The sequence below is a fragment of the Pseudomyrmex gracilis genome, unplaced genomic scaffold (assembly GCF_002006095.1).
Source record: "Pseudomyrmex gracilis isolate BER0280 unplaced genomic scaffold, ASM200609v1 scaffold_0, whole genome shotgun sequence".
Taxonomy (NCBI): Eukaryota; Metazoa; Arthropoda; class Insecta; order Hymenoptera; family Formicidae; genus Pseudomyrmex; species Pseudomyrmex gracilis.
Window position 1 is genome coordinate 1,813,894 of NW_018020584.1, and position 16,539 is coordinate 1,830,432.

At 40.9% G+C, this 16,539-nt stretch overlaps 2 protein-coding genes across 7 annotated transcripts in view; one reads left to right on the forward strand and one right to left on the reverse strand.

Annotated features, from left to right (window-relative positions):
• Positions 1 to 355: 355 nt before the first annotated feature.
• On the forward strand, positions 356 to 4,163 carry LOC109855906. Of its 5 annotated transcripts, none has more exons than XM_020430821.1 (4): positions 356 to 1,165; positions 3,623 to 3,680; positions 3,756 to 3,824; positions 3,908 to 4,163. In XM_020430821.1, the coding sequence occupies exons 2-4, from the start codon at positions 3,638 to 3,640 to the stop codon at positions 4,150 to 4,152; spliced, it is 357 nt and encodes a 118-aa protein (XP_020286410.1). In that variant the 5' UTR covers positions 356 to 1,165; positions 3,623 to 3,637; the 3' UTR covers positions 4,153 to 4,163. The 5 variants fall into 5 exon arrangements, with proteins under 5 accessions (XP_020286410.1, XP_020286502.1, XP_020286593.1 ...); XM_020430913.1 differs by having other exon boundaries at positions 356 to 1,159; XM_020431004.1 differs by having other exon boundaries at positions 356 to 1,153.
• A 1,021-nt stretch (positions 4,164 to 5,184) lies between these two features.
• Positions 5,185 to 16,539, reverse strand: part of LOC109852887 (sushi, von Willebrand factor type A, EGF and pentraxin domain-containing protein 1) — a 35,177-nt gene continuing 23,822 nt past the window's right edge. Inside the window, exons 17-37 of one of the 2 annotated variants that reach the window (XM_020424854.1) lie at positions 15,075 to 16,397; positions 14,527 to 14,982; positions 14,205 to 14,422; positions 13,802 to 14,054; positions 12,865 to 13,706; positions 11,851 to 12,734; positions 11,513 to 11,760; positions 11,290 to 11,421; positions 11,031 to 11,196; positions 10,687 to 10,938; positions 10,032 to 10,573; positions 9,746 to 9,958; positions 9,507 to 9,662; positions 9,182 to 9,305; positions 8,801 to 8,863; positions 7,649 to 7,839; positions 6,873 to 7,510; positions 6,397 to 6,746; positions 6,025 to 6,227; positions 5,786 to 5,899; positions 5,185 to 5,461 (exon numbers count right to left, since the gene is read on the reverse strand). In XM_020424854.1, coding sequence (XP_020280443.1) covers positions 5,430 to 5,461; positions 5,786 to 5,899; positions 6,025 to 6,227; positions 6,397 to 6,746; positions 6,873 to 7,510; positions 7,649 to 7,839; positions 8,801 to 8,863; positions 9,182 to 9,305; positions 9,507 to 9,662; positions 9,746 to 9,958; positions 10,032 to 10,573; positions 10,687 to 10,938; positions 11,031 to 11,196; positions 11,290 to 11,421; positions 11,513 to 11,760; positions 11,851 to 12,734; positions 12,865 to 13,706; positions 13,802 to 14,054; positions 14,205 to 14,422; positions 14,527 to 14,982; positions 15,075 to 16,397 — 7,400 coding nt within the window. In that variant the 3' untranslated portion in view covers positions 5,185 to 5,429. The remainder of the gene's footprint in view (positions 5,462 to 5,785; positions 5,900 to 6,024; positions 6,228 to 6,396; positions 6,747 to 6,872; positions 7,511 to 7,648; positions 7,840 to 8,800; positions 8,864 to 9,181; positions 9,306 to 9,506; positions 9,663 to 9,745; positions 9,959 to 10,031; positions 10,574 to 10,686; positions 10,939 to 11,030; positions 11,197 to 11,289; positions 11,422 to 11,512; positions 11,761 to 11,850; positions 12,735 to 12,864; positions 13,707 to 13,801; positions 14,055 to 14,204; positions 14,423 to 14,526; positions 14,983 to 15,074; positions 16,398 to 16,539) is intronic. The other variant, XM_020425730.1, reaches the window with a different exon arrangement.

Below are 16,539 nucleotides of genomic sequence, written 5' to 3' on the forward strand. Positions count from 1 at the left end.
AAACAATATGAACCGGGCTTAAGGAAAGTCGCGGGAGGGCAGCACGGAGTGCTTCCGTTTCCTTTATATTAGGCGCTAAACGTTGTGATGTAAGGCATGACAAGCATGACTACAATACTATCATCTTCGAACGAGACACTTCATATAATTTCGATCAAACTTCGCCCGCCTTCGGCGGGCTCGTTTGATCTTTCAATTATATATTGTACATTGTCAGGAATTGATTCTATCTCGTGACACTAAAAAAGATTATATCTGTCACATATGTTGAATGCTAAAACAATTTTTGCATATATATTTGTAGATATATATGTGTATATATATATATACTTGTGTATACATATATAATTTATATATATATAAATATATATATATATATGTATATATTGATATACAATTTCTTTCCTAAAGTTAAACTTATTGCTCAATACGGATGATACCAACTCGAGATATATCCCGCGCGCGAATTTGCTTAGTCATCAATTCACAGCTGCTCCAAAATCTTGCATCACCACTTCCTATACACGAGCTATCTTATCTCGTCTATCGAAAGTGCAAATAACTTGTTTTTCGACTTGTTTTATCATGACGTTCTTTCAGAATTTCCTTTCATGTTGCCGCTCGTGTGCATTGCGAGCTCGATGCGCAGCTCTTATCTCATTAGGACAATCCGCGATACACAATTTCCGCAAAAGTTCAACTTACGCGCTCTGTTTCTCCGGGATTTATCGGCTAGTGGAAGGGGACGCACTGCGGAAAAACAGACAGTCATGAGCGAGCTCGAGACTATTGAGTTACGTAACGTCACCAGCGTCCGCGAGAACGCATGTGACTCCGATTTTCGCGTACCAGCGCGAGTTACATCATTCCGTGGTACCAATGTCGCGGTCGCGGCACCGGAATTCGCGCATCTAGGAATCACGGAAATTCCGTGTAGTCGCGCGCGGCTATAAACCCCTTGCGACGCAAAACGCGAACGCTCTCGAAGCGACTATATTCGCGCGACCCCGAAAATATATAGTCACGTGGCGCGCAGACGGCAACGACGTCAACATGCGCCCCGATCGATCACCCGCGACTACGCAGCACTTTTCAAACCGAGAGGTGCGGCGACGACGACGACGACGACGACCACCGATTGAGGCGTCGCGACGTATGTGTATGTGTATGTATAAATATGTGTGTGTGTGTGTATGTATGTATGTATGTGTGTGTTTACGACGTGTATTTTTGTTCTGTACACAATTTTCCTTAAACGAGGGATTATATAACGAGTGACTATACCAGTACTGACTATATCGCAAAATCACGCGATTCCTTATAATTGCAATTACTCACCCTCCCAGAGACGATCGGAGTCGGTGTACCTTCCACTTGGGCTGAGGAAGAGCTTTTAGAAAAAAACCCAAGAAAGCTCGATCGATCCGTGCTAGCGCGCGCACTGATAACTTGTTTTTATTCACTATAAGCTTGGGTCGCGCAGTCGATGAATCAGGTGGACTTTCAGCTGTTCTCTTGCGCTGCGCTTCGTCGCGTGTGATCGCTCCGATTGTCGTTCATGCAATGCAGCCGGAGAAGCGACGGCGCCGGGATTAAACACGTCACGGGACGGCGTTCAGTGCGCGCACCGCGTATATCCGTGCCGGTGAACGTCATTCGCGGCGAATCAGCAACTTGGTGAGCTCACAGCTCGCGAATCGCAGCACCCGTTGGCGCCGTAACGGCGCCGAGCGGAACACGTCATGTACGGAATTCGAGACGATAATCTCTCTCGTCGAGAGTCGATAATTTATTATTCCTCCTCCTGGTTTCTCGCGCGACCGCCTGTTACTGAGTTTTCCTTGTATATTTCACCGGTCATTTACCGCGAGTTTCTTAAAAAAAAAAAAAAAATGCACATTATTTGAAGAGTTTTGATCTTCGAAACTGTGGGAGAGAGCTTATGAGAGAAATTAATGATTATATAAGCAATTTATATCAAGAAAATTGTTTCAAATTCAATTGATTATGTTATCAATTATCACGTTATTTACCACAATTTCTAATATAGCGATATGATAACGATAACGATCTTAAAAATCACAAAAATAAAGTAGGTAAAATTTTTTTTTAAAGACGAACGATTGTGTGAAATATGATTTGAAATTGGATTGTAGATTGCCGTGTAAGAGAAAGTATCACGTTCGAATGTAAGAATAACTTTTTTTTTGGAGGAATAAGAAAGCTAGTAGTACGAATCGACGTGAGTGAAAGCGGTTAGACGATTTTAACATGTTAATTTATTTTCCAATTTTATATTTTTTATTCTCTGTATTATTATAGCAATAGAACATAATTTAAAGGAAAAACTATAAAAATATAAAAAAAAACGCTATTCGCAAATGCAATTAAAAACTATAAAAATATAAAAAAAAACGCTATTCGCAAATGCAATTTCTACATTTAGTAGGATAAAGTTATTATTTCAATAAACCATCGCTCTCAGTGTTATCACACTGTGGTGTAGCTACTAGACACGATCTACTGTAGCTAGATGGAGTTGCAAGTGCAAACTGGAAGTTTACCAACTAGTTTTACATTTTTCAGTTAACAAAATATTATGACACACGATTGTTTCAGAGTCATATAAAATTGGCAAACTCTATTCAGACAATAATTGCTTACTTTATTCGGTAATATTTTTATTTACAATATATTATATATATATTTACTATATATAAAAAAGAATTTAATGACGCAATTGCATTAATTTGTTTTACACACTTTTTAAAAATATATCGAGAGATTGCGATACGCTCTTGAAGAGACTATTCCTTCCACGATTTCAGTATAAGGAAAAGAAATACATTAAAGGGTTCTCTGACGCATTTTACATTCCAATGACCTCTCTCTTCGCCCACAAATACACACGCATACACACACATGTGTATATGTGGGTAATTATCATGCTGTTTCGCAGTCTTTCAACGTCGAAACGGAAATTCCTGCATGAGATCAGATACCTTTATAGCAAGCCCGAATGGTCACGCTCCAAACTCTCTTATAAAATTATATATAAAATTATATATAAAAAACCATTAAAAAATATTAAAATATTTTAAGGGTATAAAGACAAAAAATATTTATAATTTAATTGAAGTTAGCTCATGTTACCAAAGTACGTAATGCACGACGTGAACATCGTGGCAAATATCTTTTTGATTAATTCAGACACATTTCCGCGCTCGAAATTGTGTTCCGCATGCAAGTAAATTACTTACGTTGTGTTAAAATTTTCACAAAACCAGAGAGAGTTCTGCACAAACGAGCAAGATCTTTTTCACACACATTGAAGATACAAAGTATTATTATACTTTGTTGTAATAATCTGATTGCAGATATGCGATAAGCACACAATTCTTTAAATTCTTACCTTTGACTAAAAATGGTTATCAGTAAAGTGTGAAATTGAAAAGTTGAATCTTGAATTCAAAGTTCATAATGAATCAAGAAAGTGAAAATTACGAGGATCGAATTAAAGTACTACAACAAAACATAATATAATTTTTCTCTTGTCCAAAAACCAAAATTTTTGTCTGTCAAATGCGGGTAGAAAAATAACTGAGATTTTTTTACATTTCAGTTTCTAATCACTTTAATGGTAAAAAATTATGCAAAGGCTCATGATATTGGAAACTACAGTAAGTATAAATACTATTTAATTCAACTGAAAATTTAGTAAAAAAGTTAACATTTAATTTTTATTATTTCAACAGTGTTGAAAAATAATCGCAACAATGCTGACGTTATTAAAGCTCTCAGAATTTTGAAGCGCAGAGAATTCGGTATGTATGTTCCCTCATTTTCTTGTATTACTATTATTAAATGCATTATTTTACTTTGTTAACTGTCTATTACAATTTAACAGGAATACAACAACGGAGTACGTTAAATCCTATTAATAGCCAAATAGAATCCGACAGTGAATGTGAAGAAAATGACAGCACCGACTTTGTAGATGATAACATAAATATTCATCTCGATCCAATAATAAGTACATTGCGCAATACGTCTACGTTATGTAATAGTAGAAATAATAAAACCAATTTAGATTATAAACCAAATATGCATAGAGTGATACTACTAAAAACGGATATCAAACAGAATAAATAAATATTTAATTTAAAAAATATATACAGGTAGTGGTTGTCTACGTCATGTGTTTAAATTTAAATTTAAATTTAATATAAGTAAAACAGCGGGGAAGTTTTTAAAATACATTTTATTAATAAAAAAAACAATTATTTGTTAAAACGTTTTTACAACATAAATGAAAAACAGCGTGGTAGGCTTCGTTTTGTGCGTTTTCACCGCACCGAATAGAGTTTTTATCGTTGTTTTATTTATCACGTATCGCCGGGCGGCTTACGATTTCGGTTTTATAAAAAGAGGTATCGTCACGTGAGACAAATGCACTTGAAAATGTTCTTCAAGAGTTTTGATGAATCAACCTACGTTCTTCTCACGTTGCAAAGATGGTTTCTCTTCTTTTCTCGCTCGGTGTTTTTTACTAGCGTCGGTCGTATTCAAAATCTCTCTTTATTGCGCTTTAATACGCTCGCCTGCACACTATTATATTACAACTTTATGCATGTGTATCTCTTCCAAGTAACAAAATATAATTCCACATACAGGTATAATTATATTACCATACAAGCAGGCATACGCGCGCGCACACACACACACACACACACGTACATACGCACATAGTTCTTTTTTCACATACGCACCGTTAATCGTTGTGAGTTAATAAAAAAAAGAGGAAGGGGACGGTGGATGAGAGAGACGATGTGAAAATGTCGGAATGGTCCTTAAAATCTACGCAGTATTAAATTACAAAAATTACAACCTCGCGCGCTCAAGTCCCTTCAATCATTGAACACGCATCGAATTTCACTTCGAAAGACGGACGAATCTCGTGTTTTTTTTTCTTTTTCTGCTTCGTGGTTCTTCGTCGCGCTTCAAATTTGCGACTCGACGCCAACGGACGCGTGCCGAAGCGACGATCGGTATTGTTATTCTGTCGATCGTCGTTCCAGAATATAAAATTCTTTGCGTCGCTCGCTGGTCGTCGATCGAAAAGCGCACTCTCTTGTATTGTCGCGAGATTTCGCGGTTCTGATTGAGCCTTTTCTTCTTTTCGTCTTTTTTTTTTTTTTTTTTTTTCATGTCCATTGTATCATGGCGCGATCAGGACGACAGCGAATCTCGCACGAAATGGTATTGAAGAGTGTTCGATAAATAAAAACACGATCCGTCGATCGGTCAGAAGGAACGACGGCAACGTCGCACACAAAGGTTGAGATACCGTCGTCGACCCGTCTGATTACATTGATATCTCCCGCTCTTTTCGTACTCTACGTTGGCATGAATGTCATTGTTCTACCCGGTCACTGGCCTTCGCTGTCGCTGTCGCTCTTATCTGCAAAATGGATATTTCGTAATGTTATTTGCTGCGCCGCACGCTCGAAAACATTTCTGAGATAGCGCGCGCCCCAATGACTCCGCAACTTGTGTCGTTACGTTATAAAAGTGGAGCGGAAATTTGTTACGTGTTCTATGACAGCAAGAAGACGGGAGGTACACGTGGAGACTTAGATTAATTAATAAATAAATAAGTATAGCCGGAGTGCGACGCGTAGCGTTCCGATCCGGTTGATAAGATTTTTTTTTTTCGGACGATCGCATGCCGAATGATGAGCCGGCGTTGATTAATATGATTACGAAGATACTTGCTGGATTGTACCTTTTTTACCGGTATACGCGTGACGCTTCAGTCTGTCGTAAAGATCGTCTTTTGTGCCGTAAATACTGGCGTTCGATCGCGCAAGACTGTTCATCTTGCCGTTGTGTAGGCTCTCTGGAAAAAAAAAAGAAATTAATGTTCATCGCGCCCGTTTTTAAGTTAAAAAAAAATCAAATTAAATATTATTACAGTGTTATTACAAAAAAAATCTCATTTTGTACGTTTTACACAGTTCTCACCTTTCATGTAAGTCTCGTTGTAAAAGTTGGGCATTTCCCAACCGTCCTCCTCATCGTCGTAGTAATGAGCGTAAGTGCTGTGATGTGACGGCGCTATCGATTCGGCGTAAGGCGTTGGTGCGCCGTAATAGAAGTTTACCTGAGAACCGTTCTGATCGGTGGCTGGTGTGAGCATTTTCTTCGGTTCTTTCTTTCGAGAGGCTCTGTTGAAAAAAAAAAAAAAAAAACATTGGATGCTGCGTATTATTGATTGCCTTGACTAGACATTAACTTGCGATCAATATCTTTGAATCATTCATTTTCGATAACAAATTCGAGAGTGTCGACTATCTCGCACATCGCGTATTGATTGATTGGCTTTGAGTTACTAACCTCACGCAAATCATCCAGACAAGCAGCACCACAATGATGATCAAGATGACGCCACCCGCTATGCCACCGGTTATGTAGAAGAACTCGGACTTCTCCGTGCAATGTTTGCCGGTGAAGCTGCCGCTGCATCTGCACGATGGTTGTCCGCGCAAATCCTTCAGGCAAACACCCTCGTTGTCGCAGTAACCCAGACATACGTCTGTGCACACGGTTCCGGTGCCGTTATATCCGGGCTTACACTCGCACTTGAAGTCGCTCGTTTCCGGTATGAGCAGGCAGTACGCGTTTGCGTCGCAGTGCATCTCCTCGCCGCTGGTCTCGCACGGATTCGTGCAGTCTGCCTTGCTTGTCTGTCAATAGATATAAATATTCTGGTCATGCTTTTCAATATCCTTTAATTTTATGTAGAATTATAATAATATTTTCTGTAAACGTTTATACAGATATTTATATTAATATTAGGAAAAAGAACTCACAGCAGCAGGTCCTTTGGTGCTGGTGTTAGGCGGGCACGGAATGCAGAAGGTCTGCTGGGGTTCCGATTGATAGGTTCCCTTTTTGCACTCCACGCACTCGTTGAGACTTCCGTTGAGATAAGTGCCAGACTCGCAAACCGGAAGCGAGCATTCCTCTATCGCCGCGGATCCCATGTTCGGCGTCGTTCTACCGAGAGGACAGGCCTGGCAGGATGCTTGCACACCTTGAGTGCGATATGTGCCGCGCGGACAGGGTTCGCATTTTCCTTCGACGGCCAGTTGCTGTCCCGATCCGCACTCGTCTCTGCATTCCTCGCGGGACACCGCCTCGGACGTTCTCGTGGTCTTGCCGAGGCCGCAGAGCAAGCAAGAGAAGCTGCCTTCGTTCGGTTGATAGAATCCATGACCGCAGCTGCGACAAAGACCGACCGCGTCGTCGTAGTACTTGCCGGCGGGACAACGCTCCTTGCAATCTGCCGCGCTGCGCGCGCCAGGACCTACTGTCACGCTGGGACGACCAGCGATCACTGGGCAGGAACTGCATTTCAGTTGTCCGGATTCGCTCTGGTAAGTGCCGATGGGACAGGATACGCACTGACTGGTCTCTTCGTTGTAGTAAGTTCCCACGGCACATGGCACTGCAAAACGACGACATTACAAATAAAATTATCAATTTTATCCATAAAACAAGGATCTATTTCATATTTTAAAATCGTGTACGTATAAATTTCGAATTATTTATATAATATAATAAACACTCTTTTTTATATACTTACCGCAATCAGGCGCCATAACAACTTGGCCAATCGGACAGGCGTAATCGGATTCTAAAAGGAGAGACGCAGGATCCGGCACGGTATTAGGTAGAATGTCGTGCACGTCGAATTGATCCTCTTCAAGAATTAATCTCTCGAGCAACATCTGTACGGTGGAGCGCTCGTTCGAATTAGTGTTCAGAATTGGATCACTGTAGAACACAATACAAAACAAAATTAATGTTTTTTTTTGTAAATAAACCGAAAAGTTATGCGGTAGCAACAGGCGTGAAAGGATTTGGGCGCATATATGTACAGCCGTTATCTTGAGGCGAGTGTAATTAAGGCGGCCTTTGTCTTTTGGAACAGCATCTTCGTCAGTAAACTTGCGTGTCGCAGGTTAAACCCCGCACTCATACCCTTAGTAATTGCTTATAATTAATACATATTTATAGATAATTTTTATATATTCGTGAAAATCTCGGTGATATCTGTGTGGTTTGTCGAACCTGTATATTGTCAATGCACATTAAAAGTTTTATCATCGCAAACCAAAGCTGCCGAACACCAAAATAAGTACGCATAGAAATTCAAAATAAAAAATTACTATTAATTATCAAATCACATTTGAATTTCGAATTTGTGCTTAACCAATCTTTGCGAATCCTGTAATTTAAATGTTCGAATTGTTGTTTTTAGTTTTTTATTTTTATAATTCAATGGCACAATGAAATAATAAATTTTTTTAATAAGAAATTTGCGATCTACTTCACAGCTTGGCTTCAAACTGTGAAAAAAAAAAACATATGGACACTTGTTGCACTTCTCTGTGATGTCCCATCTGTTTTGTACGGTGATCGGTTGTGATCGGTTAGTAACAACGTGCACACCAGAGGTTTTATTTATTTTCCTAAAAAGTACTTGAACCCCGATTTGTTGTATTAGTCGTTAGTTATCGTTTTTTTCTTTTTTTTTTTTTTGACACTTATGGAACACCTCTAAAAGTTATTCACAGTGAAAACATCAAAACGTATATGTAATTCTGCGGAAAATGATTATAAATTGCATATCGTGTGACTGTTTAGAATGAATGATTAGAAATAATCGTATGGCGAGTATGTAAGACATGTAAATGAATTGAATTGCGCGTGGCATGAATCGAGATGTCCTTACTTTATCGCCGGGAACGAGATCTCCACCTCGTAGGTATCACTGCCTTGGCGACCCTGTCTCGTTCTATGAATGCAACACAAGTAAGAAGAATTCTCAGTACGAAGATTTTTACTATGCGAAACGAAGAACAGAGACATGACTACATACACTGATGCGTATAATGAATCAAATGATTAACATGATCGTAGCACAAAAGCAAGCCGTGATTTTACGACACTGCAATATTATTATTTATGTAAACAAAATGAGTTTAGAATTTTCACGCGGCTGAGCAATAATGAATCGCAGCTGCTAATATGTTTATTTATATATAATCGACAAAACATCGACAAAAGTTTTTAAACGTTTTTTTTTTCTAAATAATTAAATAGTTTTACTTACGGTTCTGCGGGCACAGCAGCAGAAACGACGTACGTTCCGCCGTCCTCCTCGCTCGTTTCTCTTGTTGCGCGTATGCGATGATCGCACTGCACGTCGATGTTAAGATCCTTGCATTCACGAGTTCCTAAACAAGCAGGAAAATATAAGAAAATTGTCAATTAATTTGAATAATTTATTATAATTATTTTTTCTCGATATATTAATTTAATTTGTTATGCAATTTTTGTTTTTTATATTACTTAATCTAAAATTAAATTAATGTATTAGAAAATACGCAGTTTTAGTTTCGACAAGAAATTATTTACTCGGAGAAAGTATACGTTACCTTCGTGTGAGTAGGAGCAGAAATTCCAATCTCTGTTTAGAGAATTCACGGCGTTTCGAACTTTTTGTTTGAGCACACTCTGACCAGCTTCGTTGCAAAGCACCGATGTAGGGAAGTTCATCTTGATTCGGAAAACTCTTTGAGCTGGTGTAGCGCCTAGAAGAATACGTACGATGTTGATTAAATTACTAAAAGAACAAAACAAATATTATAAAAGTTAAAATAAATAGAATACTCACTTGTACAAGCAGGGTACACCAGAGGTAGACTAGGATCACTCGTGGGTCTCCAGAAGCCTTCCGCGCCGCACGTATAAAACTTAGGAACTTCTTGAGAGAACCTGAGTCCAGAATTGCAAGAAATCTCGCAGACTTTGAACTGACCTCCCGAACCCCAATCTTTGCACTGCTGTGTGCCTCCAATGGGATCGTCCAGTGTCGGACAGAAGTCCGCTGTAATGACAAGAATCTGTTCAAATATCAAGTAAGAAAAAAAAATACAGATTAATAAATGAATTTTACTTACAGAGTACATAAACCTTGAAATTGCAAGTAGCGGAATTTCCGACATGATCGTAAGCCACGTAACTGATTTCGTAAGTACCCCATAATAACGTTTGGCCAGATCGATGTCCGTTCTTCTCCTGAACCTTCTTGATACCAACATTGTCACTGAAACGTGGCTCATCCCAGGTGACAATAGACGATCCGTTCTTCGCGATCACCCAGAGATCGCCCGGACAGTGCTCCACTTTAGGTGGGATTTTGTCGGCTTCGAGTTGCTGACACTTGTTGCCGCCGTAACCGGGTGGACAAACTCTCTGTCCGCAATGTGACGGCACGACTCTTTCAACACCACCTGTGGTATCGTCATATCCCGCCCAAGTTAACACCAGACCCTGATAAAGAACTGGTTCGGTACGACAATCACGAACTTGTTTCTGGATTTCGTTCGTAACGTGCAATGCGCGACTCCATATTTGCACTTTAGTCAGATGACCGTGGAAGCCCGATTCTGTGTAGCCCTTCGTGTTTTCGTTCGGTGGTTTTCCCAATACCGACCACGCGCTGTAAAAGATCAAAATTGTCTTTGAATTGTGTGTCTAGATATTTATATTTTATTATCCTGTTTTGAAAAATTTGAAATAAATGTTTTGTATATTGTAAATAAATATACTTACTACGCTGGAAGTGACCTGCCGCTACCGTAGCCTTCGGTCTTGCTAGCGATGAGACCTTCCGTGATTAAGATTAGTTCTCCGCCATTTTCGCCGTTCCACACAACTGCGATGTGATGCCACTGGCCGTCGTTTATAGTAGTATATTCTCGGAATGGTAAGTAGACGTCCAGCAGATCGTGGAAGAGAGATACCTGGACTCCGTTACTGTGCGCCTGAAGCATGAGTCTGCGATTTGTTGGAACGTGCGGAGAACTGGAAGAAAAAAAAATTATGTTAAATCATTATTATTTACAGAAGAGAAAAGAATTTGTACCTACTTAAAAAAAAGTGTGAAGTAATTTTACCTGACTCCGTAAAGAGTGAAGAAAACACTGGTCTCGTCTCTTTGTGTCAATTGCACCCACATAGCGACTGTTAGGCTCTTCGTTGAACCAGTAAAGAATGGAATAATCTGCGAAGCACTGCTGCGTCCTGGATCACTGAAGTACAAGTCGTAGTCGACTTGGATAGCTGAAAGAATCAGAAATTAATTAATTTTAACAACTAATTATACAGAAAAATGTTATTTTGATGATTTCAAAAAATCATTTCGAAAAAACTTACATTTTCTACAATCGTCTCCAGTTAAGTTAAACGGACATTGGCAGAAGAATTTGCCGGTAAGATCGATGCAGGTTGCCGACGGCGGGCAGGAATTCTCTTTGCAATCGATTATATCTTCCTCGCAAGTTTGGCCTGGCGTAATAATTAAAACAATTATTCTTATTTATTTGTCGTGCAACGATGAGATTAATGACTGACGTAAAACTTTTAAATCGATATATACCTGTGTATCCCGGAGGACATATGCATGTAAATCCAGGACCCTCGTCGATGCAAGTAGCGCCGTTTTTGCAAGCGTCGGCTTGACAGGCGTCGTATTCGTATTGACAACCAATACCCGTGTAATCGTCGGGACAAGTGCAATTTAAGCCAGAACCGAAGTCTTGACAGCGACCGTGATGCATGCACGGATTTCCGATGCAACGTTCCGGCGCCGTTTCACATTGCTTGCCATCGGTTCCGGACGGACAGCTGTGAATGCGAAAAAATGTACAATAAATTTCAATAAATTTACTCATTTGTATAAATTATCATAAATATACGTATTGTGTATGTACTTACACACAGAAGTAATCTAAAAACAGATCCACGCAATTGGCGTCGTTCTGACAAGGTCGATTCTGACACATGCCGACGTCCGTCTGGCAGTAAACTCCGGTCCATCCTTCGGGACATATGCACTTGAAGCCGTCGACTTCGTCTCTACATGTTGCGCCGTTTAGACAAGGATTGGATGCGCAATCGTCTATGTTGATCTCGCAGGAAGAACCAGTGTAACCCTCGCGGCATTGACAGACAAACGTATTGTCGAGATCCACACAACGATCAGTGCCAATCGGATTGCAAGGATCGCTAAGGCATTCATCAATCTCGCCTTCGCATTGCAATCCGATAAAACCAGGTCTGCATTTGCATACGAATCCTTCCAGTTGATCGATGCATGTCGCTCCATTTTGGCAAGGATCGGAAGCGCAGTCGTCTATAGTGTGCTGACATTGCTTGCCTGTGAAACCGGGTTCGCAGGTGCAAGTGTAATCGTTTATCTGATCGATACACTGGCCATTGTTTTTACAGGGTTTGGACGCGCATTCGTTGATGTTAGTCTCACAGGCCGCGCCAGTCCAGCCCGGATGACAGATGCACTCGTGGCTGAAGAGCTTGTCTACGCAGATCCCGTTCAGACACGGATTGCCAGAACACAAATCGATCTTTTCGTGACAACGTTTGCCTGTGAATCCTGGCGGGCAATCGCAGGAAAAGTCGTCGATTAGGTCGGTACAATTGGCACCGAGTAAGCAGGGCCGTTCAGCGCAATCGTCGGTGTTGATCTCGCAGCTCTGACCCTCCCATCCTGGTAGACAGTCGCACTTGTAGCGACCTTGTTGAAGAGCCACGCAGGTCGCACCGTTGTTGCAAGGATTTCCGCTGGCTAAGCATGGATTAATCTGAAAGAAAAAAAATATACGTATAAAAATCAAATTAAATAACTGTAAATATTCTTTTATTTACTTTTATTTATTTTATTTATTATTTAATTTTTTTTTAATTAAAACAGTTTTACAAGAAAAGACTTACCGTAAAATTGCAATCAATTCCAGTATATCCTGATCGACAGAGACAAGTGTAATTGTTATATCCAGGTTCGTCTTTGCACATAGCCCTCTCGGGACATGTGTCGTTGTTACATTCCGACTTTTCCTCCTGGCAGTTTATACCGGAATACCCGGTGGCGCATTGACACCTGTAACCTTGCGGTAGATCTATGCAAGTAGCGCCGTTGTAACACGGCTGAGACGCGCACTCGTTGATGTCGATCTCACAATGTCTTCCGGAGAAACCAGCCGGACAGAAACAGTGTACGTCGTGTCCCAAAGACATGCAGAGACCGCCATGTTGGCACACATTTTCAGTACACTGAACAGGCTTGCATTCCTCAGGACCCACCGAACCAGATCCGCTCGTGTACATGTTCGTAGGACATGAGACGCAGGTGGTTTCTCCGTGCTTGGCCTGATAAAAGTTTTTAGGACACTGAGCGCAAGGAGCTAATCCCGTGTCCGAGTACGTGCCAGGAGAACACTTGGCACGGCAACGATCACGACCGGGTGCGGCCGGTTGATAGGTAAACGTTCCAGCTGGACAAGTCTGGCAATCTTTGTACCCTCCTACTGGCGGTTCGCCGGTGTAGCTGTTTCTGGGACACTCCAAGCAAGGTACAAGACCGGTAGGTGAGTACGTGCCGTAACCACAAACTGGTATGCAGTCGTCTATGCTCTTCGATCCTTCCTCTTTCGTGTATGTGCCGAAGGGACAGCGTAAGCAAGTACCTTGACGATCGTTATTTTGGTAGAAACCTTTCGGGCAAGGTGTACATTGTTTCTGCTTCTCTCCGGCAAACGTTCCGGCTGGACAGTGCACTGAAAGTATAAAAAAATATTTAAAATTAATTCTTTTATAAGAAAATTATTAATATGTGTTGTTTGAGCTAAATAACTCAAAGTAAATTACTCACAACAACGAGGAACATCGTTGGTATCCGTATTTAACACTTCACCAATACTACACGTAAAACCTCTACTAATAGATGATTTGAGAGCGCGAAGCGGCGGACACTGATTTCCGATTGCAGAAACATTCAAAAGAGGTTCAATGGCCGCGCTTGCATGCGGTACTGACAAATCGAAAATAAGATTTAATGTCGAGCCACAAAGGTTGTACAGTTGCGATTGACGTATTGCTGGGACAATAACCAATATGAAGTCCATCTAAAAGTGATCAAACATTCGTTTAGTCTTTAATGTGTTGATATGCAATTAATTATATGTAATTTGATGATAATTAATAAGTATAAAATAGAAAATAATTAATAAAAATAAAATTTATTTTCAAACACACATACTCGATATATTTCTTACCTTAAGAACGTTTTCTTCTATCAAGAAAGGAACTGATTTCACAAAAGAGACATTCATATTCACGTTAACTGCCGAACACCGTTGCGTCAAAATATTATTAAGATTCGTGTAATATTGAGACATGAGGTCTTGATACATCGGCAAGCAAGATCGAGAAACGGCGCCGTTCGCGCGATAAGTTACAGAGGCAATTACGTGATAATCCGCCTGCTGAGTGTCTGCAAATGTAATTATTTAATAAATAAAAATTGTTTACATATAGTCTGTCATTAATTACAAAATCAAGTATTAAGAAAACAATTTAGAATTTTCTAAAACTTACTTTCTGACACACAATCCGGTACTACCGATGAAGGTGTCCACAATTTGTTACTGACATCGCATCCGAACGTCTTTGTGAACGAACCATCGGTAAATCTGTATCCAGTTGTACAAGTGGCTATGCACTGCAATCCCTTATCGCTCGGAAGACACTTCAAACCACCGTTAGCCGGCGGTTTCAGCTCCCAATCGACGCAGGGCGTCGCCTGGATCAACACTTGGAAGTGACAGGTCGCTCTGTTTCCGCTGTAGTCAGTCGCGTATACCGTAACATTTTCGAAACTACCAATCGGAATCACCGCGCGTTCCGGTAGGAAAGTGATTATCACAGGACTGGATGCGTCTGTGGCATTGATGCGTCTTCGCGTTTCGTTGAAATTAATGGAGTAGCTATCTTGTTTCTCAGTCAGTTCGACAACAAAGCTCTGAGGACAGCTCAGTTGTGGTGGAGTCACATCTGTACTTCCAAAAAATTAACATTTTTTTAATAATAAAAAAATAAAATACTAAAATATTAATAGACAATAATATAAAACGAATTATACTAACCCGGCACGGTGATATTAATCTCACAAATAGCAACGTTGCCATCGTAATCGTAAGCTATGTATTTTACAACAGTGTCTTGGAAAATTTGAATGGGCGTCCTGAAGGTCTGAGGTTTCACTTCTAGTCGAGCGATACTTCCGCTGTTGTCAATGGCCGTCGGCACCGTAAAGTTCACCGGAAGCAATTCCCCATCGGCTCCCTTCTGCACAACTATAGGCTGCTGAGGACAGTTTTGGAAGACTGGTGGTTCGTTGTCCACGCACGGCGAGAATCCATAATCGTAACCTAACAATGGCTCGATCATTGATTCCTCGCATCCCATCAGCTCGAATTTGAGACAAGCATTGTCCATGTAGCTGACGATACCGAGGATCACGAAACGAGCTTGAACGTACTTAGGCAATGTAATCATCGCGAGCTCGCCATAATTTCCTGGATCGCGCATAGTCAGATTGAAATTTGGAAAATACACCACGTAATTCTCGTTATCCGCCTGTTTGTAGAAGAACCGGATCTCAGTGGGTCTACCGACGATGTCGTTGGTAATCACACCCTTGACCAAGATTGCCTTCACTCTGTAGACGCGACCGAGATCGACACTGATGTAAGTGAAAGCTTCCTGCTTGCCGCACCAACCGGTTACGGAGTTCAATCGTACGTTCTTGGCTTCGTAGTTCGGTCTCTCGGAAGTGGCGTTTATCGCTGAGTCTGGAATTCGTCCGGAAGTCAAGCCAAGTGGTTTTACGACCTTACATTCGGGTTCGCGAATGCAAACAATCGGACGTGGATTGATAAGAATGTAACCGGGCCTGCTGCAACCAAACTGTACTTCTGATCCCTGTTCGTAGCTACGGGCAATCTGATAACCGTCACTTGGTCTGCCGGGATCCTCGCAAACCGGACCTTCGCATCGTAAATTTCCAAAGTCCCATACGCCGTTTGCCTGACAGCGCACAACATTGTCGTTGCGATTGGTCTGACCGGCCAGTTTGAAGGTGTCTTGACAACCGAAGAAGAAAGACGATTGGTACTTGGTGTCCAAGTACTGGCCATACTCGGCTCCAGGAGTGGGAAGAGGCTTCCCGCAATCCACGCGAGGACAAGCCGGTTGCAAGCCAGACAGCCAATACTCAGGCAAACCAGGTTTAGGATCGTAGACGCATTGCCGGAAACCGGAAGTCGCGGTATTGCGCAAGTAGCGGCCGTTACTGCCGCACTTGAGAGTGACGTTTTGTTTGAACGGCACCAGCACACTGGTCTCGTCGTTCCGAATCACAGAAAGCCCCTCGTTTTTGTCGTCCGGTAACGATACACATTTTGCGTCTACAATTAGAAATTGTATTTAATTTATTTATTGAAACAACATAAATAAAAAAAAAGAAAAAGATAATTATTCGTTATAAAAATTAGTTTTCTCTCTTGTTACAAAATTCGTATATATGATTATTTTAAAATATTTTGCATA